The 27746-nt window shown below is 36.8% G+C and overlaps 1 protein-coding gene across 2 annotated transcripts in view; it reads left to right on the top strand.

Moving 5' to 3' along the window:
* The window catches only part of GABRG2 (gamma-aminobutyric acid type A receptor subunit gamma2), a 66492-nt gene that overhangs the window by 13852 nt on the left and 24894 nt on the right, over positions 1-27746 (top strand). For both annotated transcript variants that reach the window (XM_083871741.1, XM_083871740.1), the window contains exons 2-6: positions 11878-12026; positions 13625-13692; positions 14456-14676; positions 17302-17384; positions 18008-18145. In XM_083871741.1, the coding sequence (XP_083727867.1) occupies positions 11878-12026; positions 13625-13692; positions 14456-14676; positions 17302-17384; positions 18008-18145 (659 nt within the window). The remainder of the gene's footprint in view (positions 1-11877; positions 12027-13624; positions 13693-14455; positions 14677-17301; positions 17385-18007; positions 18146-27746) is intronic.

The raw sequence follows: 27746 nt of genomic DNA, 5'->3' as shown, positions 1-27746 counted from the left end.
TGCTTTTGGAATATGTCTATAGTTGCATCCACACTACTTCTGACCCTTGTAGCCAGTTGTGCACATTAATCAAACCCTCTCATAACTTCTGCTTGCACTTGGTTATTGTTCTTATTCTTGCTCTCTTTTCCAGTTATCAGGCATCCAGCTTTCTCTAGCCCTGAACAAAATCTACTTATAAAAGAAGTTTCTAGTATCTACCTCTGTAAAATTTTCATTCCTTTTACAAGGAAAAGCTTCTCTGGCCATAATCAGAGCAATGACAATTTATAAAGCAAAGTTCTGTAATGCTGACGAGAGTACAAAAAGCTATGCCAAAATATTTGTGGAGGAAAAAGAGAATTCTGGGAGATATATATTTGTATGTGTATGGAATAGAAATTGCTCCTACTTTCCTGGTGTTTTGACGAGCCACATTCAAATGCAAGGGATGGGAAGATAGGCTTTGCAGTGATCATTATGCCTAGCCCACTCAAACGTCAAAGAACTTCAGAGCTAGGTAGAATTTGCATGTTATGTGCCTTACATTTTACTTACTGGAGATTGATAGAAAAAGAAAAAAGATAAGACACTAAGTGAGCCCATACACGGTTTCTTCTCACTAAAATAAAGTTACAGAATCATCATAGTATTTATTAGTCAGGATCTTTAAAACAATTGATCATTTTTTCAGAAAAAAGGTTCTGAAATTCTTGCATATAAAATTAAATATGGTGACATAGCTGAACATAGCTGAATAGTGAGATTTTCTTTCTATGGATGACATATCCAAAGTAAGCTTTTTAGAAAATTTTCAGGAGCCCAGGATTTCTTTTTGAAATTGTCTCTGGAAAAGTGGGACATAAATAGGCAAGAAAGATGTAGCAGCTTTGCATCACAATTTATGTGATGATTTTTGGAAGCATCATGTGTGAACTGAAGCTGCAGCCCAGCAACACATCACAGCTTTGCACTGAGCCTGCATGGCCTCAGGACAGAGGCTTGCCAGGGTCTGAACTCCTCTTGACCTGCCCACAGCTTGGTTTTACTTGGTTTGGCTGCCACAGACATTTATCTAATTGACCAGGCATCTATGGCTAATTTATTTGACTTTTTGTATGGTACAACCAGAGTTTTATTTAGACAATAGTAACAAGCCATGACTCCATGGAGAATGAGTTACTGACATCACCGTGCAGTGCAGAGGAAAACAAGGCTGCTACAACTGCAGAGGCATTGGGAAGTGGAATAGAGCATAGCAGGGTAAAGGCACAGAATCATGGAATTAGTAAGGCTGAAAAAGGCTTCTAAAATCATTGAGTCCTGTCATTAACCCCATAATGCCATGTTCATCACTAAGCTATGTCCTGTTGCTAGACAGACACAAAGAACTACACTCACCTGATCAGGTTGTGAGAATGAAAAAGAAGTTTATTTGGGATTTTGACTTATATAGTTTTTGGAGTTTGATCAGTGATTGGAGGACAAGGTTGGCACCTCTTTGACTCCACTGGTCAAACTAGAAGTTCATCAATTTGTCCTTCCCCCAGGAAGGAATGCACAGTTTTCAAAATATTCAGAACAGTTTCTAAAACAAGAAGGGCAGTTGCCACAACATCACTGGAAAGTCTGTGAGGAAACTCTAGTACAACAATGTAAACATCAGAAGGCTGAAAAAATCAGGGCAACAATGTCCCCAAGTATCACACCCATTTCAGGGCTAGTGACTCCAGAACTGTCCTGGGCAGTCTCTTCCAATACCTGACAACCCTTCCAGTGAAGAAATTGTTTCTAACATCCAAACTAAGCCTCCCCTGGTGCAACCTGAGGCTGTTTCCTCTTGTGCTATCCCTTGTTACCTGGCAGAAGAGACTGACCCCCACCTGGCTACTGCCTCCTGTTGGAGCTGTAGGGAGTGATAAGGTTCCCCCTAAGCCTCCTGTTCTCCAGGTTAAACAGGCATGGGATGAGTTGAGAAAGCCTGCCCGGATGCATTTTAGAGCAGAGGTGCTGACAGTCCTTACCTAGAATCTGACATGCTTATATGTCCCATGGGACTAAGGAGACCTGACATGAAGCCATCCTGATAGTACCAACTACCAAAGGAAGTCCATCAAAACAAATAAATTCCATAGGGGAATTGCAGAACACTTGTTGACGGTTTTCCTACTCAGCTGACATAGAGACATTAGTTTGCCACTTACATTCTTAATGTATCACACATCTAGGCTGTTATCAGAACTAAATTCCACATCCACCCCTGCACAGTCTGTTTTACGAGCATGAGTGCAAACAGCGTCTTGCATGATATAAGTTGGTTTATGTGGGAACACATGGGTTACTATTGGTTACCATGCATTAAAAATGGAGTTAAATCAGAAGCATTGTTTAAAAAAGAAACAACAAAAAAGAGTTTAATTTTCACCATTTGCTTACTCTTATTTTGTGAATGAGCTAGCTACATCATGATGTAATTAAAGACGTGCTTGAGCAGCTATTTTCTGTTCATTCAGCTCTTTCTTCAGATGCATTTCTATCTAAAAACATTCCAGTAATGATACTTCCATGATCTGAGAGAAGTAAAATTATTAATACACTCAGAATAAACCTATACTAGATTCACATTTATTTTTGGCTCCCTAAACATTGAGGACTCATCTGACCCACTTGCTTTACCAACAGTATGGGCTTTAATGTTGCTGGCAAGCACAATGCAAAGTCATTCCCTAAGGAATGGTTAGGAATTGTTTCCTGCTCCATCATGAGATGGTTCAGCATCATACCCAGTCTTCATCAAACACAAATAATAAGGGACCTTTATGTGCTTATTAATGTGGTAAAAATGGTTTACACTTACATGCAGAGAAGACATCACTTGGCTTAGCACAGCAAGTAGGACACTCACTAGTCCTTTTGCTGGGGTAAGCATTCCATGTTCCTGGCTCGTAGCCCAACACCAGGAACACTTCATTATAGTGCTCTTCTGTGTACTGAAATGCAGAAGATGAGAATGAAAACATTCCCTGATAGATTTAATTCTAATAAGGATTTATATTCAGCTTGACTTGAATTTATGTTCAGTCTAACTTGAATTTATAGCTCACATTGGTAGACCAATTTAAAAAAAAAAAAAAGGTATTTTAAATTTTAAAAAAAATGCACAGGAGTGTTACTCAATAAGCAAAACTGCTGACATTTCTAGCACCTCACATGTTTGTTTTTAAACATTGAGAGATAGTGATGAGAAGATGACTACATCATGAGTGATTGATTCCAGAAGTGACTTCCTTCTGGGTGAAATTACCATGCAGACAAAATACAGAAAAAAAATTGTGCAAGAATTTTGAAAAACCACAAATATGAGTGTCTCATAGGATATTACAGAACAAGAACCTATTTTTTTTTTCATTTCTCAAGTCTAATTGAGCAATAGGATTGGGAGTTTTGAGTTAATGTTGTTTAAATAGATGGCTGGAGGGCATCCATGTTTTCCTAATCTTACTCACTGAGAAGAGAATTGAGCTTTTTAATTTACAGTGAGATTTTAGAGCAAGCCTTTATAAAAGCAATGTAGATCATTGGGGAAGAGATATCACATGGAATACTAACAGATGACAATTACATACAATAAAACACAGCCAGAAAAAATGAAGTGAGCTCAAGCTAAAACGGATGTAGTCAGATCACATTTCAGTAATGGTCGCTTACCCCTTCTCTTGAGGATTGCCAACTATAGTGGAAATCTGCAAGAGTTGACTAATAGCAACAGGCAAAAGTCATGCTCCAAGTGGCTTAGATTTCACATTCAGAGGTGCATAGGATGGTAAAAAAAACCAAAAAAATAAAATAGGAGAGAAGGAGATGGGAGGGAAGGGAGAGGTGTGGCAAAAAGAAGAATGTAAACCAAAAAAAGAAACCTTCTGAGGTTTGCATAATTCCAAGATTAATCAATTTACACTTAGATATAGCTAGGTACTTTCAAATAAAGTAGATCAACTCAAGCTAACCCTATGATTGATGCAGAATAGCTGTAGCTATTTCTTCCTTTTCTGTTTGTTTCTAATGCTTTTGCTCACTGCTAACACGGGTATCCATAACCACTGTGAAAACAGATACAGAAGTAGATTATATAACCTCCAGTAAATAAAATATTAAAAAAGTCATAAAAATTACAGCTTAAAAAAATTAAAATAATCATCTTAAGTTATGCAGGCTTATCTGAATCATCTGATCACATCTTGGACTCCTCCAGAGCTCTAGTAACTATAAATGCTGCACTTCAAGCTCAGGCTGTTCAAAATGAATGATGTATGCTTGTTTCTATAATTATCGTTTTATTCCTTACTGGCCTAAAGTTTCCTTCATCTCTTTACACTTTGCTATTCTCCCTCAGGGTAACATACAATTCTTCTTCATACCCACAAGTTTTATATTGTGGTGCAATTCAGCTTTGGTTAATAACACCAATCTGTTCTGATAGACCTGGAGATGGGTATCCCTTATCAACTTATTTAACCATATACCTCAGAGTTCTGCTGAAGAAACAGATTCTAGACTGGATGCTACATTTCAGCTTCTGGTTCTTTGCCAGGGCCACTAACACTGGTCTCTGTTTCTGGCAATTTTTGTGACAAGTGGCTGTGAGCCCATGTTGTTGCAACCAGAAATATTTTAAAAGGGACAATAACCCTCATGGTCACTCATGACTTGAATCCAATCAGTTGTGCCATGCAAAAATTGCACTACAATTTTTCAGCACAGTGAACTAGAAAACACTGTAAATACTGCAAACCAGAATTTTTATTGTTAGCACTCTCTATAAATGCACTCCACAGGGCTTTTTAAAAAAGTGTTTTCATGAACTGACAGGAATGAAACAAAACATAAATCAAGTTAAATTTTTCATTCTAAACCTTTCTTTATAAACACTTGCTGTAGCCAAATTCAGCTAATCTGAAAATACGGAAAATAGATGCTTTAACAGTAGTTACAAAGAGCTAAAACTTATTGCAAATTAAATGCAGTAGTGAATGTGAGTGCATGTCTTGGGCAAGAAGTAGAAGGACTGTAAGATGAACCAATCTGCTATGATTGACGGTTTTATAGACACTAATACAAAACCACCACTGCCATATAATACTTTAGAAGTCTGTGAAGAGGTTTAAGACCTGGAGTGCTTTACTCAAAATGGCTGACAAGCAGCAGTGATGTTGCTGGGATTGCTGAATGACTACAAGAAAGCTTGTGAAATCCACAGCATGACCCATGGGTGCTGTGTTGCCAGGTATCATCTCTTCAGGGGAACAGTGTAAATGTTCGCAGGAATCCAGACAGCCTTTAAATCTCAGGGCAGGCACAGTTTTCAGAAATAACTGATTGCTGGCAGTTTGGGGCCTTCGTGTTCAGTAAAGATGAGTGAGAAGTCATTGCTGGGAGCATTCATTTGTGCCTCTCTAGTAATTTCTACCTCTTAAAAAAGCATTTTGAGACTCATGTGCTCGATCCCACAATCTAAGTGTTTCATCTGTACCTATTTCTTTATGAGAACTGTAATATTCTTTCAATAATTATTTTCATATGCACTTCAGTCCCTCTGTGACCTGGGAATGACAGAAAAATTTACCTTTGCTTTGTTTTAAATAATCATTTCATGCCAAGATTTAAACTCCATTACATAATTCTAGTAGTACATGGAATGAGAGCTGCAGCAGAAGCAGTGCCTGGGAAATAAACTATCTTCTACACATGACCTACCTAAAATCCACCCCTCCAAAACCACTGAATAGAGGTCAAAACTACTTTCTTTCCTACTGTGAACTTCCTCAGCCTCCCTTACTACATGACTACAACAAACGGCCAAAATACAGCCTTGTGGCCATGTGAAACAAGCTTTGCTGGAAACTGTGAATCCAGGATTTCAGGCTCTTCTGCAACACTCTAGTTTCATCCAGAATTGTAGTTGCAGCAGCACCACAACTCTAGTTGAAAGGAGTAGGACTACAAGACAGTTTCTCAGTGATTTCTTAGTCCAAATTTTTGAATTTCATTTTCCATTATGGAACTTCTGACAACTGACTGGATCTTCTCCTCTCTAAGGAAAGTATCTAAGTTTCCATCTTTGATATAGGAAGTGATCTGGGAAGAGATAAATTTTTGCATTACATGATTTGCAGTCCTAATAAAATCAGAGGTTGGGTATTTGTGATGAACATTTAGTTGTAAAAGAGAAAATAGGTGCCATTTTTATGGCAAGAGCAGAAACTCAGTCCTGCACATAGCCTTGGGATTTAAAGCACACAAATGGACAGAACAGAAACACAAACACAAACATAAACAGGACAAGAGAATCCGTGGCACAGCTTTGTGAAAACATTTTCTGCTTCAATCAAGAAACCTTTACTTGAAATGTGAGTAAACAAGGGAGAATTTAGACACTGTTAGATTTCCAGAGACACTGCATTCTCTTCATTCTCACATCTGCTGTCTCCACATCCTCACACGTCACATCTGCATACAGCATCTCTATCCGCAGTGGGAACCTGGAATGCATCTTTCCTTCCCACTGACCCTATTATCACCATGAATAATGTATGACCTATAGATTAGGGTCATATTTCGTGCACATCAGAGAATGAATGGAACTTGACTCCTCATTAAATCAAACAGTGCTAGCTAAACAGTTAGGTGAACTGGTGAGCTTTTTTCAGTTCTTCCCTGAGAGGCAGAAAACATTGGTAGTTTGAATAGAAAACTCAGTTCATGTTCAAGTAGTTTATTAAATCTTTGCTGAAAGCTCTATGTTTACAAAGTTTACTTTGTATAAAAGATGAAATAGCCCAGATTTTTTGATAAATAAACTTAAGTTTTTAATTAGATTTTAATTATTTAGTCATTAGCTATTCAGTACTGCTACAGGCCTTTCCCTATAGGCACTTAGTGGGTTCTCTGATTCTGCCTGTAAACAACAATGTAATATTAGCAATTAACTCTTAGATGAAGTTTCATAATAAAATTCTTGGTAATAGTTAAAATTAATTTTGTATATTTACAAAAATTAGAGGACAGACCCACAGCAGGTACAAACTGGCATAACTAATTTAAAATCACTGGAACTACAGAGATTTTGGTGAGTTAATATATGACCTCATATCTGAAGACTGAAAGACTGACCAGCCGTGGAAGGTTTTTTTGCCAGGGAAGAGTATCCTGCCCCTTCTCCTCCTTGTAACAAGTTGTGAAAATTAGATTCTTGTGGATTAGGAAATAATACTTTATTTCAAAGGGATATCCTTTGTGAGTTATTGCTCACTACTTAAATAAGATGTGCCCAATCTGTCGTCCAGTTTAGACTGGAAAATTATTGCTGCTGTCTGTGTTACTAAAAAATGCATGGCCTATCTCTACCAACACATGAATGTGTCTTTCCAAGAAGCATTACATATGATTCTCCTGGAAATCACATTAGAATGTCTTTGAGATAGAGATAACAGCAGGGACCATCCAAAGTTATAGTGTTGACTTTAGGTTAGCAATTAATTAAAACACAGTAGTTTTGAAATGGGCAACCTATGTTTATATTAATTTTTGAACTAAAGAATTTAAGCCAAAAGGCTTGAAAGCATAGTATTGTAAGACAGTTATATATCATTAATATATTTGTTAAGTTTTACTAAAGTGCAGATTAATTTTCTATAGGCATCAAACTTACTTCCAGGGAAATGAAAGCACAAAAGAAAAGAAATCATACTGAATCCATTAAAAGAATAAAATAGATTCCTAAACCATAATGTGGATTTCTGTGGCTTTGGGCTCCTAAGAGAATGGTGTATCAGCACATTAATGAAACATTTAGGTAATGGGTTTGACCATATCTTCTGAAGAAGGATCAATAAAGGAGATGGAAAAAAAATTGTTTTCCTAGTGCATCAGTGATTTCCCAGCAGAGATATCCTTTTCTATAATTTTAATGTATTTCCAGTATAGAAATAATGCCTTCAGTGCTAAGAGGCCATAAAGGAGGCTATAACAATGAGAGTGAGCATCATTTCATTAATCCTTGTTCCCTTGGCTGCTGACCCCAGGTCCAGCTGCAGTGAGTACCTGTGCACACAGGGATTACACTTGCACCAAAAATGATTAAATGTTGCCCAGAGAGTATTGCAAAGAAATGTATGGATCAAATGCACTAGCAAAGATGTGAAGAATAAGCTCCTGAATATTTATTTTGCATCAACCTCAATTTGTGCTGAAGTTATTCCTCATCAATGCACACTCAAAAAAGCTATATAAGTGTTATAAATCAAGCAACAACTTCAATGCAGGATTGAGATTAGTATGTGCTTGTTTTAGGAAGGAAAATAAAAAACATTAGTTCAACCCTGTTTTACCCCTGACATGGCAAAAATCTCATTGGCAGAATGAGGTTTTTATGGAATTGTAAAGTGAAATACCATTTGCCTATATTATTAAGAAAATCAGATCTAAATTAATAAATGCTTATTAGCACCAGTAATTTCTGCCCCCTTCCTGATTTTTGAAGATGTATTTCAAGTAATTTGAGACATACAAAGATTCCCCTGAATGTTAAACACTTGTGGTTACACATATGTAATAGATATATATATGTGATATTACACATATCTATATTTATAAATGATTACCATCAGAGCCACCACGTGCAGACTCAGCTGGCAGACTGAGAAGGGATTGGACCAGATGACCTCCAAAAGTGCCTTCTAACTTTAATTACGCAATGACTTGAAGTTTCAAGCTTGGGTTCTGACCCTCTTAAGTAATCTCTTTTCCAACTAGGGAAATGTATGTATTTATGGATTTATGTAAAGGACTGTTGCAGACATCTTGCAGTGGCATTAATATCACAGTGGGAATATCTCAAATGGTGAGATTTTATATCAGTTTCTGGAAGACGAACCTTCAAAAAATTATAGTTTAATCTGCAAATAGCTAAATATGTGTTTCTTTTCATATATATATTATATCTATATATAATATATGAATAGATAGATATGAATATATATATTCATATATATCTATTATATATTACTAGATTTGAAAATTTCTAGCCATCAGAAAAATAAAAATAGATTTCAATATGCATTTGGATATAATCTAGGCTTTAATAAATTTGGGTTGGACATTAAAAGCACTTGCAAATTTTCAGGACTATAATCAGAAGGATCTGAAAATCTTAAGGAGATGAAAAGAGCTTTGTCATAATTTTCATTGTATTAATGGCATTGCATGGCTAAAGCTCTGCTCGTTTGGATAGAGAAGCACCTCTGATTTTTCTGGCTGGAATGCAGGCTTACACAGACAATTTCATACCCATGTTGACTTGTGGAATTCTTATAAAAGCTGGAATTCAGTAGCATTTTTCCCCAGCTCCATTGGCTGTGTTCTCCCTCCTCTGTCTCCCACTAATTTCATAAAGCATTTGCTGGTTTTGGAGATGTGGAGTGCCAAAATGGCTTGAGATGAGAGATGAGCAAACAAACAGCTATTTTTGTCATGCCAATAATTTCCAAGGAGGAATGGAAGCGTCAGTTACTGCGGGCTGCTGTTCAATACGGCTGTTTTAGATCTAAGAAAACTTCTAGACTAGCATGCTTTTTAATCTTGCACTGACTAGTAAACCAGACTCTACTAATTAGCTGGTTTGAGTTTTGAAGGTTTCTCATTGCACTGATATTCAGTAACATATTGCCTTTGTGAATAAATGCATTTTTTTTCTTTTCTATTCAGAAAAAGATATTCTTTTCAGAGAATGGTTGATAGTAATAAGTTTTTTTATAAATAAAGTTATTTTTCTTCATTTACTTTGCATAGTTTGAAAACATATAATCTAGTGCCTTCTGTTTGCAAAGACTTTATTTAGAAGTATTTCCTTTCCTCCAGGAGAGAGAATTTGGCTTCAATTATGTTTCTTTGAATTACAATTAGATCTTTGAACTCCAGACAACTGAATAAAAAAAATAAAAAAAATTCTCCCAATTTAATTTAATTGTCCTGTTTGTCAGTACTAGCAGAATACTATGGGCCATATTGCCAATTAAAACTTTGTTTTTGATTCCTAGTAAAACACTACAGGTCCAGGCTTGTGCAGCCAGGATGAAGAGGTTGGGTTGCCAATTCTTGACCTGGGAAACTGAAGCTCCCAGGCTGGTGCAAGGTGGATGAGGTGGTTGGAGGCTGCAGTTGGGGGCTGGTACCCAGCACACCTAACAAAGGTGTAGATCACATTCATTACCAGCTTCCAAGCTCAACCCAGAGCAGGTCTAGCTCTCTCTCCATGTTACACATGCCAAGCTCTCTCTCCATGCTCCACATTCCTAGTTGCCACAGCCCTGTGCAATCTCAGGCTGCTTCAAGTGTCCTCGTGCCTTCAGCTCCTCTTGGGAAGCAGCATGAGGCACTGAGAGGCAAAACCAGCTACAGCTCCTTCCTCTTAGGCTCAGGAGAGGAAAGAACTCACAGCCTCTTTCCTAGTGAGATTGTATTGGTGCAGTTGGCTTACAGCTCCTAAACACCCAACATGGGAAAGCCTTTGGGCCATGCTCTCTGAGTGGGTACAAACTGGATGCAGCAGGAGGGGACTGTAGGGGAGAGTGGGCACAACCTTAGCTGAGCAAAGGTGGCTGTTAACAAAATGATGCTCCCAGGCTCTGGGACAGACCCCTTCACTTCTGCATCCATGACCATGACCAGCTGTGCCTCTTCCAATCTTGTGTGCCATACAGATGATCCAGCCCCCATGAGAATCTGCTTCTCTGTGCTCTTTCCCAATCCCTTTCAGATTCTGACTGAAACTGGAAAATAATTAATTTTCCTGCTTTTCACCCATTTGTATCCAAACTCTATCCACTGGCTTACAACATTTTTAGTATCATTAAGATTTTCCATATCTAACCAGCAGCGTTCAAACTTTATCATAGAAGCAGGGCAGGAAAGAAGGCCACGGGCATATTATGCAAAAAAACATACAGTTGCCTAGCACTGTTCAGCTGATTACCACTAACATTCTGAAATGAAAATATCTGATTATGTCATATTCTGAAGCAGTTTCAATGTTCCCCTCTAGAACTGGAGGCACTGATTTTGAGAAAACAAAACATCCATTAAGACCAGTCTACACATTTCTGACTCTGAACTTGCTTTTTTTACTGTGCTGAGCAGGTTGAATTAGATCTGCTGTCATACTTCTGAGTAGCAGAAAAACCCCAGCAGACTTTTTATCCTCTGTGGGTTCTGGTTAGCAAATTGGAAAACCCTTGGCAAAAATTGTGCTCAACTTTCCAAATGCACAATAAACTCAAGTTCATCAGAGTGGAGAAAAGCTGCATGAGAAGTTTGTCTGAATGAATCTAATTATTGGTCTTGTCAGCAATGTGTTTCATCAAATCATTCCCTCCAATACAGGTAAAGCAACAACAATGTGTACATAATAAGTGATATTTAGTTGGAGAATTGCATAAGCTAAGTGACAGATTTGTTTCATAACAGATCCCACCTGAGCTAATGAGAGAAAAAATAGCCATGGCAAGGGTGATAAGCACTGATGTTCCTCTGAACAGACAGAATGTGATCTCAACCATACTAAAGTGAAATGCTGATTAAGTGAACTGTAACCTGAACTGATATTTGGCATCTATACTGGGAGTCTAATTTTGAAAATGGGAAAAATTTTAAAATATATTATTTTATTATTAAAATCTAAAATGTATTATTAAATTATTATTTTTTTTAATGATACATTTTAGATTTTAATATGTGTGTGTGTGTGTGTGTGTGTGTGTGTGTGTGTGTTGTCTTCCAAGGAAGTTACTTCCAAATTTGTATTTTTCAAGGCTTTTCTTATATTCATTTTTGTTTCTTTAATAGCTCCACCCAAAAGGGAGATGATGATTATGAAGATTACACTACAAATAAGACTTGGGTTTTGACTCCCAAAGTCCATGAGAGTGATGTCACTCTTATTTTAAATGGCTTGCTGGAAGGATATGACAACAAATTGAGACCTGACATAGGAGGTATGTTGGTTTTTGTTTTTGACCACTTTTGATTAAGCAGTGAAGAGAAAGAATTTTCATGTCATATTATGCTACTCAGGAAGCAGAATCCATTCAAAGTAGTTACAAAAATGAAATGCAATGCAGAAAAACATCAGAGGTATGTAAAGTAGTCATGATTTTGGAAGTTGACATAAATTAAGATTTCTGAATCTATCCTGAGACATCTAATAAGACTGCTATAATTTGCTGGATCAGGCAGCTTGATGATTTACCTGCATAAGGACGTTGAGAATTTAACTTCTGAGGAATGAAAAAGCAAGATTTTCTTTTTTAAAGTACCTAAGAGATGCTGTTAGAGAGTCACATATAATACATTGGAAAGAAAGGCCTAAAAGAGGCTGATAGAGCCTAATCCTTGTGGTGGATACAGAACCTCCAACAGCAGCAGCTCTGCACAGACTGATGCAGCCTGGGCCCTCACTTGCACAGCAGGGCAGGAGGTGACAGAATAGGGCACAGAGGAAGAGGTTCCCAAAAGATAACTGCAGTCAGGAAAAGCCAATCTGCCCAGATGATTCCCACAGCCAGTGTAAGCATATAGAGCCAAGCCTGGAGTCAGAATGGAAGTCTTATGTGACTGTATCACCTTTTGGAGGAATCTTCCTCTCCACTGATTACTGAGGTAACTCGAAGGAAAAAAAATCTCCCTGAATTGCTGCAAGTCAGTTTGAGAAGCCCCATGAGTGCACAGAGCAGGCAGAAAATACTTCTGCAGAAGAGGATACAGAAGTAAAAAGATTGTACAGAAAGGCACAGATTTCATGGGTGAGACAGAGGAAAGCAGAGAGCAGCAGGGTTAATGAAGGAAGTTTATAGAGGCTTATAAACTAAGGAATTTTTCACAGTGAAGGATAACATGAGTCTTTAACCTTCAGTGTAGGTATAAAGTGTAATTTAGCAGAGTAATTTGTCTTCACTTAAACCAAGACTTTAGAAGCAGAAAGGAAGTAGAGCATTCCCATAATCATCTAGGAAAAAAACCAATCATGCTGTAGCCAAGGTATGTAAGAAGAATAAACCTGAAATGGAGTAATTTCAAAATAAATTAATTTAACAACTATTCTTAATTTCTGCCTTAGAGCCTTAAATATTTTGGCTTTGGGCTCACAAAATTGTTACTTATCTACAGCCACCTTTGCAGGCAACAGCAGTCAAGTTGCATTTGACATTATAATGTAAAACAAATGATGCACAGCATCATAAGAGAAATAAGTTTCCTTTTGTTGATTGTGTTTTGTTTTGATGCGTTGCTGTGACCTGACACAAAATGTAAATCCTCTCAGTCAGATAAGCCTTTCTAAGCTATCAACACTGGTTTCAGTATTTGTTCTCATAGCATAAGGGAATGTGTTTTGATAGAGTAAATGGTGTAAGAATTCGTCTCAAAGTGTCTCCAACTAATTTCAAGATGTTGTAAATTTGTATTTGTTTTATATGCACATTTAAATGTGAGGCAGCCACAGAGAAGAGATGCCATAGCAACATGCTCGTGCTTGACTTTCACATAGTTGATTTTGACCTTCATTGGTTACTGATTCTTGTTGTTTCTCTTGCAGTTAAACCAACAATAATTCACACTGACATGTACGTAAATAGCATCGGCCCCGTGAATGCTATCAATATGGTAGGTAAAGGATTGCTCATTTTCCTTGTTACAAAGTCTCCATCATTTTGACATTAAAAAGCTTCCATTAGTTCTTAATGTTGTGGCATACCTCTATTATTCTTAAAATCTCATTTTAATTATGGATGGGCAGACTCTATGAGCTATAAATCTGTACAAATCAGAATACTGAGCTATAAGCTGAAAAAAATGCAAAAAATAATAGTTTTAACATGTCCTCACATTTTTATGTGCTCTGCTTTCAAATGCTTTGGAACAGTTTAACTCTGGTAAAACCAAGCTTCCAGGTTGCTACAAAATCAGGAAAACCATTCACGAGTGATAGTACCACTCTTGCCACAAAGAAATAATAAGTAAAAGACCTTGAACTTCTCCAGAGACTTCACCATTTCTGAGATTAACCAGGGGCACAGGCAATTAAGTCAGCTCAAGCTTTTCCCATCCTGGATGCAGGAAATAAGTAATTTTTCTCTGACTTGAGCAGCTGCAAGCTGAGATGCGGAGACACAGAATTAGAAAGGTGCATACAACACTCACTTGCACCTTAGTTTTACCCTCAAGAGTAAAATAATAAATTATTTTTATAATGAATGTATGTAAAACATGCCTCAAAACTGCACCGAAAGAGATTGATTTTGTCGTTTCTAGTATCACCTTCTGTAGCTCACAGGTTTTTTTCATATGAAATTAAGGAAAGCATGTCAGGAGTTGTGTGGAATGCTGAATGCTATGTTTTCATCAGTATTTCTGGTTAACACAACAGGAATATACAATTGATATATTTTTCGCCCAAACGTGGTATGACAGACGTCTGAAGTTCAACAGCACTATAAAAGTGCTCAGATTAAACAGCAACATGGTTGGGAAGATCTGGATACCAGACACATTCTTCCGAAATTCCAAGAAGGCTGATGCTCATTGGATAACAACTCCTAACAGGATGCTCAGGATCTGGAATGATGGCAGAGTCTTGTACACATTGAGGTATTTATACCTAACTTTCATTTCTTTTTTTTTTTGAGACAAGCCAAAGAGAAAAATCCTGTGAATTCAGGTCATTTCATGTTACCCTGAAGGAAAAAAATATTAGGTTTTCCTATAGATTTATGCAAACTACTCAGAAAAAGGGAAGAATTTAAAAGATATCAATTGTATGATGTTTACTTTATATTGGCACAATAAGAAGTTCTATTTCTTCTTCCAGATTGTACTGACTTGCTCCGCCTTCTTATATTAACATTAATACTCACCTTCTTATATTAGCATTAATATAGGCATTTTCTATAGTTATTAGCCTTCATTTTCAGGTATTTTTAATTTTTGCCTTTTAATTTGTTATTGTGTTAAACTGATAAATGTGAAATCTCCTTGAATTCAGAAGATGGTACAAAACGAGCTGTTACATACATCAAAGGCCTCTTATTCTGAATTTATTACAATTTAACCAGATGAAACTCCATCCTGAAAAAGCAATTTATTCCTCAAATATCTTAGGCAAATAGGATTTTGCCATCCCAACATTGAATATTTAACTCAAACCTATGGATATGCCCCATTCCACCACGATTTTCGTGAGTGTGAACTTGATATGCTCAACCTGTCCAGGTTCCTCAGTCCCATGCATAGTTTTTCTTTTAAGACAAATCACCTTTTCAATAATTAGGTTATGCATATGCCATATGTAACAACTCAAATATCATACTCCAAATATGATCATAAGGCACTTCCTACATGTGAAAATCCTGTGGGGTTTTTCTTATACTTTTTCTTGCATGTGATATAATATTCAGGTTTATGTAAAATATAGATAAACAGAGATTTTTCAAGAGAATTTATAATTTAAAATGAGAGTATAGAATCAAAGATGATAGACATAAGATTATCTGAGTTTTAGACTGCATTTTGTCAAAATGTTTTTTGCTTTTACTTCATTGGGTGCCAAAAATAGTTTTGGGGAAAAATAACACTCATAATTTTAATGAATAGATGTGAGGCTTTGGTTAAGATAATGTTTTAATGTTGCAACTGTCTGAATTACAAGAAGGAGTCTTATTTCATAGTGATTTCAGATTTATTGCATATTGCATTTCCAGAAGACGTAATAGAATAATCAGAATTGAAATCCAATGCAAATTGAAGTTAGTCTGATAAAGATGAGCCTAGATCCACTTTTCAAATGTTAAATTTGGACTTGGCTACACTACTAGTCTGTTTGGATTTTATTACCATCCTCTTCAAATTCCTCGGTTTCTCTCACTAGAAAGAGATTTATCTGGTGGAACTTGGAAAGAGGTTTCTGCTATGAATGTATATTTAGTTGTGCTGGTGAGTCACAGCAAGCACCAAGGATTCAACCTCAATTAACCCAGAAATAAAATGTGATTGTATCACACAGGCAGGATTCTGTCCTGAACAGGGATCCTGAAGGACTGGTTGATTTTTCTCAGTCACCTCCCCCAGGTTTAAGAACCACCCTGCCCAGCAGGAAATCAAATATCTATGGTACTGAAGATGATGAAAATGAGAAGAGGAAGGGAAATGGGGAAATTAGATTTCTTCCTGAATCCCTAATGCAGAAAGTTGCCTTTGGACTCCATTAACTTGCTGGTCCCAGCATTCCTCTGCATCCCACAGGATGAGACTCAGGGTCATTTGCCCATGACACCTTCATTCAGGAACCTGGAGACAAACCAGGTTAAATACCCCAGAAAAGACCAGAAACCTACAGCTTTCCTAGAGACACCTCGTGGAATAAACATTTTACCTCACCCTCTTCCTTTTTCCATCCCTCACCCCACCTGTTCCCTGTCTTCCAAATTCAAGTATCCTGCAGCTCATGGCTGGGCTGGGAGTGAATGAAAAATGGGAGAGTTTTTAGCAGGAACACCAGAGGGTACATTTCATCTTACCATTCTAAAAGTAATTGTCGTTACTTGAGCTTAACACCTACAGTACCTGAGTTATCATCGAGACTCTCTTCATATTCAGTGGAGACAAACACCTTTTGATACATTTTTCTTCTGATTAAATTTAAATGACTTATTTTGGAGTGAGTGGCAGTGTATCCTCAGAGCACCTCGATACTAACTGTGAAGGGAGTCTAGATGGCTGTCTTGGATGCAGATGTCTAAATCTGGACTCCTATCCATCATTTCTGAAATAGAATTTTTGTCATGTAAAATACATTTTCCTAGTGCATTATGGCATGTTGTGACACAAAGATTTGTCACTGCTCATGAGATGACCTGTATGTCTACTTATGGGTTTGTCAGTCATGAGTAATGCTGCCATTTCAGATGCACAGGAACAGAACTTTAATACCTTCTTCCATTACACAGTCCAGAAAGTAGATGATCAGGGTCTATGGAACCAAAAAAGAAATATTGCTTAGCAGTAACCATGATGTCTTCCTACGCTTGGACTATTCCAATATTTCCAATAAGTCCATAGATAGCAATAGTTTACTCTTTCTATATATATAAGTATAGTGTTTGTATATTTTATAGCCAGTGTCCATATTAGTAAGAATCTTGCTTTGCTTGCCATGATGTAGCTTTCAGGACAAACTTCTGAAGTGCATTCTCTATATCCTGATCTCTTTCTTCTCAGGCTGACAATTGATGCTGAGTGTCAGCTACAGTTACACAACTTCCCAATGGATGTTCACTCCTGCCCACTGGAATTTTCAAGCTGTAAGTAACATGCTTAAAAATATTCCTTTTTCTGACCCACACTGAACTTCTTATTATAAATTTATTTTTACATACTTAGAGTCAGTGAAGGTCATATACCCCACTGGTTTTCACTTTTATTTTGATCTTTTTGTTAGTACATATATTATATATATCATATATGTTCACAAATATTATGCTTTTATCTGAGCATAAACCAAGAAATTTTTACTTTCAGCATCCTGGCCTTCTACTTCTCTCTGTACACAGGTGTTTTACTATTGCACTAGTTGGAGTCAAGAGTTTGACATTTTGTGGTTAGATCAAGATGTGAATTCCTGGTCCAGCTGCAGATGGATCAGGAGGATGGGCAAAATTACATCCTATTAGATCCACAAAAATGGAAAACCTATTTTTGAAAAATTTATCCCAAGTGCTATTATAATTTATAATTAATAAAATGTGACATTAAATAAAAGGAACTAGTTAGAAACTTGAGAAAAAACATATCTATAATTTACTTGCAATATGTTTCTCCAGTTTTTTCCCAGAAATAGATAGTAGTATTTTTACTCCCCAAAGCACCCTAAACCCTGTTTCAGTGACTATGAACCAAAGCATTGTGTGTTTTCCATTGCCATAAGATGGGTACCCCAGAGAGGAGATCATTTACCAGTGGAAGCGCAGCTCGGTGGAGGTGGGGGACACCCGCTCCTGGAGGCTGTACCAGTTTGCCTTCACAGGGCTCAGAAACACAACTGAGGTGGTGAAGACTACTTCAGGTAAGACAACTGAGGGGTTTGCCTCCAGGTTCAGTCAGGATTTTATTAAGACGATTAAGCCAAGAAAGAAATCTCTGGTTAGAACTTAGCTTTTACTCTGCGCTGAACAACTACAGGCTTTTCAATGTCTATGGAACCATCCAGGCTTTGGCATTTCTGAACTCCTCACAGGAAGAAAAACTAGTTGCTGTCCATTGTCCATTCTTGTCCTCCAAAAAAACCCTCTGTCAGGGGAAAGCCACTACTGCAAAGGGTGGATGGGTGAGGGAACTTGCATTGCTTCTGTGCAGAAAACAGCAGAACTGAGTCACTGAAGGATGATCTGACACTGCACTGAGCATTTGACAACCCCCTTCCCACTGGCAGACACAGAAAGTAAGCCTGCACAGAAATGAAACTCAAAGTCCCAACCTCTTTACTACAGAGGCTACAAGTTTATTTTGTTCCTAAAAATAAGGCACATTAAGCTCTCATTAAAGAGAACAGCCTTACAAATCAGAGTCTCAGATGGCTTTCCTTCATATTTCTATCTCCTTGGAAACAAGCAGTGGAATTTAGAATGATAAATGAGGAAGTACTCAGTGTTTAATCAAAATACAATTTTAACCCTACTAACTAAACAGAAAAGTATATTTTTCTAGACATATATATTGTTTTATTTCTCAGTGGAAAGAAAATCAGTGACAATGAGGAGGGATGTAAAGAGGAACTGCATATGAATATTCTTGGGTGTGCATGATATCTCTTGTCTTTCACTTCTTACTTTGAAAAAGAACAATGAAATCTGAGCAGGTTGGGTTTTTTTCAGGCTGCTTTCAATTTTTACCTTACTTTATAGTTCTGGCAAGTATCTAAATCTAAATTCAGACATCTATGTTTATTCTGACTTTATAAATACCCCCACCCATTTTATTTCTAAAAGGCAAGTATTGCTGTTATATTCAAAAAGGAAAGTGAGATATTCCAGAGTTGAGAGGAGCCTGCTGTACATTACAGAGGAGAATAAGCAAAGAGATGGAGAATTAATTCAAGTTCCTACTCCTGAATCTCTGGACATTAAGCACCAATGATGTGCTCAGTCTCAGGAGCAGGGCAAAACCAGAATGCAGCAATGTATGCCTCATGGAGTCTTCTGCCATTTTAGCCAGGGAAAGTATCCAGTCAAGTATTCAAGAAAACATTTAACTTTTCTCATTTTCTCAGGCAAACAAACATAAAGGTGCAAAAGAGGACAGGAGAGCATCATGTTTGTGAGCCATAGCTGCTAATAACCACCATTACACAGGGCTCTCAAAGCAAAAATATAAGCAGTAATAAATACATCTCCCTTCAGACAGCACAAATGGCAGCATTGCACCCAAGTGTGCTTCCAGCCTCATCCTGCCCACGTTGAAAACTAACTATATTTCAGCCTTAATTTGAGTTTCTTCTATTTGCTATTTGCTTTAATTTTCTGCTTGAGCCATTCTCTAATCAACTCTTTTTTTTTTGGGCCAGAGATAGAAAATAATAAAATCTTAACATGCTACAAGCTTCCTACACCCTGATTGAGTGCGCTGGTGACTCAAAAGCATTCTCTAATGTTCTGTTAATGTGAAGAAGGAAAGAAACAGTAAAACACAACAGAGAAAAAACATCCCTTTCTTGTGCAAAGAAAACCTTTCTTTTTTCAGTGTATAGTCATTTAAGCTTTTACTACTCACCTGGAGTACTCCCATAATGTAGCATCCATAGTTTTTAATATGATGAAACACACCAGTCCATTTTATTTGCATTAAAATAACGTAATCAGCAGCTAGCATGCACTTTAAAGCAACAAAAAGTTGTCACTCAATGCCTAAGTAAAAAAAGCACATGAAAGCTACTCAGCCTGCTGCTGCTGCTTTCACAGGCCTGATGTGTATAAAAATTTGGAAAAATCTCCAGTATATGTAGTATTTCTTCTGCTGCAGTTACTCTGTGTTTGATTTTCATTGCTCCTCTTGTTTTTATAACCACAGATAGGCAAAACAAATTTTATTTTGATCTAGGTATACCATCTAAACAATTAGAAGATGTGGAAAAAACACAACAACATAGCGGTTGACATGAATCTGGTCTATTTCCTACAAATATTTTCTTAAAGCCAGCAGAGCCTAAAGGGTCTTCATGGCTTCTTTAAGTGATTTATTAGCCTGCTGGCAACTACATTAAGTCCAGTATTCCTCAGCCAGACCCACATTCTACCTATAATTCCACTCTTAGCATGTGCATATTTTCAATAGTTTCATGAACAGTATAGACAAAAAAGGATTCCAAGTTTATTGGCAAACTAGGTACAACCTGAGTACCCCAGTTAAGTGTTTGAGTACCCATACAGCTAAAATAATCTTGACTCTTTATGCAATTACTTTCAGTGCAGAATTTCAGTACAAACTAATGCCAGTGGAGATAGAATCTAAGGTACAGTGGAGGAGGCAATGGAAAAATTACTGAGATGTTGGAAAGAGGGTTATACTATCCTCCCACAAACTCTTCCCCAAAATTGAATTTAGGTGAAAAAAAAAACCCAGGGAAACCAGAACACAGGAAGGGGTGTTCGAGAATACAAGATTGAGCAAAAGTTAGAGAACAAAAGGATCTTGGGGCTAGTATTAAGGCGTTTCAAACTGGAGTAAACCTTCAGTGTCTCGATTTACTCAGTTTCAAAACAAATTCTTGTTTCCAATACCTTGCAGCAACCAATACTTTCTTGTCCTTGGGGAATAGTTTTGCTTTGTGTCTGGAGAGACAATCAGGATGGCTGAGATTTGGCCATTACAAATCCACTGCTCTCTTTCTGTCGTGTCAAAGCTGAACATCTGAGCTGTGGGCTGGGTTATGGGCAGAGAAGGACAAGGCTTGTTTGAGTGTAAGCTCCCTAAGACCTGATGGTCTTGCTGAAATTAATACATTTATCTGCTGCTCTTCCTTTGCACGCACTGCACAAGATTAACTCAAAGGGCCAGATGTCAGAATTCTGTCCCTTAGTTAGCAAATCCCAGCAACAGCTGAAAAAAGCCAACTGGAATATTACAGACCATCCCTCTGCTTCTCTTATCTGGAGTAAGTCACCCTAAATTACCAGCTTGTTTCTCTCCAAACTGAACACTTTACATGCAACTTTAATTTTCTTCCAAAGTCACTGACCAAGCAGTAAGAAATAACTTAGCAAATGGAATACACTGTTCAGTAATCGTGGAGACTCTTAAATAAGTTAACTGGAAACGTTTTGCCCTATAGACATTTCATTAAAATAACTAAATGGTCCATATATATTACCTGCATATATTTTTTGCTTTTTTGCTAAAATCTACCTTGTGTAAACAGCATTGGTTTAGTTTAGATTATTGCCAGTAGGGTACATGTTGAGACAACATCATCTGAGTTATATAAACTATTACAGTTGACTTCACACACTTAGAAACTGAGATGGGTTTAAGATATTTTGTATTACTGATGTATGTCAATAATCAATGCTCAAAGAGTGTGTATCTTATTAAGAGCCTACCGTTTCTTGTGGGTGACCTTTTTGCTCACAGTGTAAGGCCCCATCCACTGAATGGCAATAAGATTCTCCAATAAAAAAGGGGTGAACTGATGGAAAAGTCTTGAGAACAAAAATTCACCAACTTGCAAAATTTGATTGCACACTGCTATGAGTAGTTCTTACAAAGAAAGCAACAAGTGATACACAAGTATAAGATTTACAAAATATGGATCATATTGGGAAGGACATATTGCACTTTGGGGACAGGAAAATAGGACATTTCAAAATTTTTAATTAGTTTATTTAAAGAGGGAAAGATTATAGAAAGGAAAGAATAGCTGCACAAATATAAAAACATCAGTAGCTTTGCCAAAAAATATATATATATATATATATATATATATATATATATATATATATAAAAGTTAGAGGGCTGTAGTAGTCCACAAAGGACAGAGAATGTGATATTATTGCAAAAAACCCACCTCTGGATTACTCTGCATTGTGTGTAGACTTGGGAGAAATATTCACTCTGCTGCTCTGTAGAAAATGTATGTCAAATGGTTGCTGCATTCTGCTTGATTAATAAAAAAAATCACTTTTAAATGCAATATTTTGAGAAAGAGAGGGTAGTGCAGGTGAATATAGCAAATAAAGAGTTTAGAAAACATGACTTATGGAAATACTTGGAAATATGGAACCAGTCTGGAAGAAAATATTATTGATGATGAAAGGAGTAAAACAACCATACTGTTTTTAGACCATAACAATGATCAACACTGGTAGAGAGTATTTAGGAAAATAATGGAAACTCTAAAATCAGAGAGTTTATGAAATCATACCACAGACCAAGAGAAAAGGAGTAGCATAAATCTTTAAATTCTTTTTATCAATAGATTTCCCTGAATTTTATACAGCTCTTAGATAGATTGCACTTCTACTCACTATTCCAGTTGTTTTGAACATACAAAATATTGTACTATGCAAAACAGTTTGTAAATGTGTAATTATTCGGGACAGATGGAGCTTCTGGTATTCCCAGTTCATTTCTATGACTGGGTAGTTCCTTTTTTTAGACTAGACATTGTCTGCTGCTTATTTACAGAGCCTGCCCTGAATTTTTAATTAGATACAAAGGCCTTGTAAGACTAATAAATAGCAATTCAACAAGCTGCACAGGAGGCATAAGACTGGTCAAGCAATATTTGTAAATAACTTTTATCTTTTTCCTTTTCTATGTTTTAGAGAGCTATGCAATAGAGACAGTGCATTGCTCATAACTGATAAACAAATCAGTAATTAAATATTCATCTTGCTACGCATCTATAAAACCACATAAGTAAATCTTGGTCTGGTTTCTGTTTTATCAGGAAAATATGGTCAGGGCTATTATTTTGTGGAAGAGGATGTATTTTCAGGCTTTTATACTTTATTTCAATGTTGCATCCTAATGAATTGAACTGTTGGCAGATATGCAGTCCCCAGAGGTTTCATAGTGCTCAAAAAACCCCAGGAGTCTTCTTCTGTTTCTTTATTAAGGCAAAATATGACAGCTGCAAATTAGATTTGTAGATCTGCATTGGGAAAGAGTCCTGCCATTAAAATGAATGGATTGCCACTGCACCAAGAACTCCCTGCCAGCCCCATTCACAGCCTCAGGTTCTAGGATGGGGTGACTGTAGCATATGGCATTGCCAGAGAGACCCCTCTGCGAACTCAAAACGTTTCCTGTCTGAAGATTTTGATCTAGTGAATGGGTACAAGGTACTACTACCTGCATCTTGCCTTTGGCAGTATTTAAACACATTTGTGTCCACTTTACAAAGGAGCAAATAATGATGTAAGCTGTAAGTCAGAAAACTCAGATGACTTTTAAAGTGTTCTGTGTGTTGTTATTGTTCTCTCTACAGTATGGGAAGGTGTTTATCTCAATATCCTTATTTCTGAAAAAGCTGTATTAAATTATTACCTTAAACATGCTTGCTAAAAGTGTACTGTCTCTGTAGGACAGTGAAACATTTAAAGTAGAAGGCAGACACAATGGACTGAAAGACCTATTTTCATGTTTGCTGTCTCAATGGAAATCCTCAATTCTAAGCCAATATCCTTAAGATAACTCTAAAACACTTTAATAGCTTCACCTTAAGATTTTGCTCCCATTATGAATAGCCACCTCTCTGAATAAAAGAGTCAACAAGGAATATTTTGCTTATAAATTATTATATTTTTTATTCAAACTCTTTCTTATTTAAACTTGCATGAATCACCACATTACTGCATCCAAATATTATAATTTGAAAGAAAACACAGGAGAAGTCGAATTATTTGACTTTCATATAATACCATTAAAAAAGGTTACAGACAGTTCAGTGAGAAGGAATTCATCTATGATGGCAGCTTACAGCAGCTTGATATTGCTCTTAGGGGATAAAAACCAGTCTAAGGTAACTACATTTGCATATTCTTTTGGAGAATAATGGATGAGACATTTCTAAAATGTGAACAACAAATTTTTCTTAAAATAATCCACATACTCCTGCTGGTCAGTCATGCATCAAACCATATTAATTAATGAACATTTACTAAAATTTAGCTGTTGAATAACTGGTTCACTGAAAATAATCTACATTTCAGGATCATGTCTTCAAAGAGTAAAACTGAAATACAATTCCCTCCATTCCCTACCTTTTGTATATTCTACATTATTTTCAGTTGATTAGTTGTGTGGCAAATAAGAATTTACATAAAAATTTACATAATTGAATAAACAAACTAATTCAGTAAACAGGCATTTTGAATCCTCCCTGTCACGCAGATTTCCAAGATCTATGTATGTGCACTTTTTTAGAACTGCAAAATGAGAACTCCTCAGTCCCATTTATCCTTATATAATCCCTGTAGGGACAGACAGGACTACAGGGACAACCCAAAGGATTCCCAGAACACCAGACAGTGAAGAGCAGACAAGAAGGGCAGAGGCCTGACCTGGAAGGGCTGAGAAGGGCTCAGGGCAGTTTGAGTCTCTCCTGTGCTGGCTGCTTCAGCCCTTGGCTAAAAATCTACACAGTTTGCCTTCCCACTTTCTTTAGTTGTTCAAACACCTCTCTGTTTATCCTCTGCTCTGCAGCTTCTTTTCAAATCACCCATCCTGTGACAGCACAGCAATAGGAAAACCAAGGCCATCTTAACAGCACAGGCTGAGGCCATGGAATTTAACACAAATGCCATATCCAACCAAAAAAAAAAAAAAAAAAGAAAAAAACAAAAACACCCCAACCAACCAAAAAAAAAAAAAAAAAAAAACACCCAAAAAAAACCAAAAAAAAAACAAACAAAAAAAACCCAACAAAACCAAAAAACCTGTGGACCCAAGCAATAGAGATAATTAATAGCCAGGGTTTTCCTGGTGTCAGCTCTGTGCTGTGACCACAATAAAAATGATCTTGCCAGTTTCTGTAGTTGCACGTAGACTCCCATTTCCCTGCTGGCTGCTGTGAGAGTCCTGGGAAAGGTCTGGATGGGAGCAGGGAGAGCCACAGAGCCATCACTGGCACTGCAGGGACATCATCACCCTCTGGAGTCCCTGCAAAAAGCACTTGCAGCACACTGCACTCTGAAATCTCATTCACAGTGATGGGTTAGATCCTTTTTGGTTTAATAGGCAGGGGAAAAACTGAACACTGTTCCTAGGGAATCAATATGTATAAAATCCTCACAGACTGAGAGAATCTGACTTTTCTGTTCAGGTTTGTATCTATAGAGATTCAGGTTTAGGCATTCAAATCCACCTGCTTCTAACTAATCATATAAAGAGTTGAAAGGCTCTTTGATGATTACTTTTCATCTTTTGAGAGAGGTTAAAGACTTTCTTCAAATTCCAGTGACATTATATCAGGCTTTTTTTTTTTCCACTCAGTTTTTCCTAGACTCAATGTCAACTGACTCACCTCAGCAAAACAAAACCATGACTGCCTTGGGGAAAAGGGTTCTTGGGGCCTGAAATCCTCCTCGTAATCACTCCCCAGTTGAACAAAGATTCTTGAGGGTCAAGGTTTTGGTTTTTTTTCTGAGCCTGTCTTTCATAAGGTTTTCCATATCTAAAAGCATCCTTGCTAGACCTTCAACTGAGCTTCAGAAAGGTCAGATAAGGATAAAAAGAATTAATATACAAGTAACCAGAGAATGAGGGATAATGTGGGATCTTACAAGCATCTTCACTGAACTTATTTTTGAGTAATTACAAAAACACAGATGTTGCAAGCAAGATTGGTTTTACATTAAATATACTTCTGTAGATATGATAGAACACAGTCTTTAAATATTATTTGTTCATTTAATAGCAAGAAAATAATTAGATCTTTTAGGATATTTGAATTATTAAAAAGAAAGAGAAACAGAATTTTTAATGTTTCTAATTTTATGATAAAATCAGCAAGTTAAGAGGGTGAGTCTATATCTTAAAACACTTCCTGGAAACAACTAAGCCTAAAAATTCTTGTGATGCCTCTTACACCTCTGTGAATATATTTTCATAAGTACTGATGACTCCTTGAGACAAAGCATATTATCCCAACTCCCTTCTATAATTCCTGTTTGGCAGTGAAATTATCCTGTTCTAACCACTGAGTGACCTTCAAAAACATCAAAAGAGAAAACCATTGCAATGTCACTCTTGCCAGTTGCAGCTAGATCTAATTATAATGAATTGCAGGGAGAAATCTTTGGTTCAAAAGGATCAGACCAGGTAATATAGTAGTGAAAGAATAAAGTATAGTCACAATTACCTCAGAATTAAAATGAGTCTGAATATTAAGCCCTTTTAAAACGGGCAATATCCATGTTTAAGTCACTGATATAAACAAATATTTTTAGTGTGCTGTTCAAATAACTAAAGCTCAAATAATTCTGTGATAAATTGGAAGGTTCCTGAGCACTTCATCCTTTCATCTGCAGAGTACTAGGTAATCTCTGTAGCCTGTAAACTGATCAGTGTAGGACTGACACTCAATTTCTGTATTGATGTTTCACTTCCAGACCCTTTTTATGCCAAAAAAAAGATACTTGTAGTACAATGATTATAAGATAAAGTCTTGGACATTTTCTTCCCTTGGCCTTATTTTATTATTCATCATCTTCCTCCTTTCTCAGTGGAGAAAAATTAATTCATTAGTATGTTTGAAGATGAGGACAGCTTACTGTTCATAATGTGTATAGAGTAGGGATAGTTCATTTGAAATAGGTTCAGTTTTGCCTGGGGCACATATATGTCCTAAATAATAAACATATTCCTCTAAGGCTGTTCTTACACAGTTAAATCCCTTCACTTTGCAAGTGCAATTTCTCATTTCTCAAACCCCTGTCATTACACTGCATTTTCTGTAACCTACTTATCTAAGATGCTGTTTTGTTGTTGTCACTGTATTTGAATAGATATAATTGAAAGGCTGGTTGGAAAGAAGACATACAAGCCTGTGTCACATGTAACAAGATCCAGGCAGCATCCATGGGAGATAATCATACTCAAATCCAGCCATATGTTAAAAAGACATGTAAAAAGAAAATAAAACTGAAATAACATCACTAACTTTGAAGAGACCTTCACATTGAGCTTTAATTTTTAATTATTTTTATCAAATAAAATGGAAGAAACAAAAAGAAGATACACTAGGGTGGTAAATGAAAATGTGTACATGATGTACAAACTACTGAGACTCTCAGCTGAACCTTGTGACTACAAAATATTCTACTTACATTTTTAGATACATGTTACCTACAATTCCAAATTCCATCTTACAGTGCTGACAACACATTCTCACAGAGGAATATAGTAGCCTAACACTAAGCATGGTCATAATGTTCAAATAGCTGTCCTCATCACTGTATATTTCTTAGACATTAACTCCTCATTTTGTATTGTTAAAACAAATTCTGGTTTGTAAATAGTGTGTGTTTTAACACTGCCTTTGAAACAAGGCATAATTGCCCTCATTTCAACGTACATTACAGAAGCTAAAAATATGCCACTTATCTCAAAAAGTGATACAGTCTATTAAGTGAGTTCTTTGCTACACTCAAGAAGATTACATAATTAAG

The sequence above is a fragment of the Zosterops lateralis genome, assembly GCF_965231275.1.
Source record: "Zosterops lateralis genome assembly, chromosome: 14".
Classification (NCBI taxonomy): Eukaryota; Metazoa; Chordata; class Aves; order Passeriformes; family Zosteropidae; genus Zosterops; species Zosterops lateralis.
This window is presented reverse-complemented; position numbering and strand designations above follow the sequence as displayed.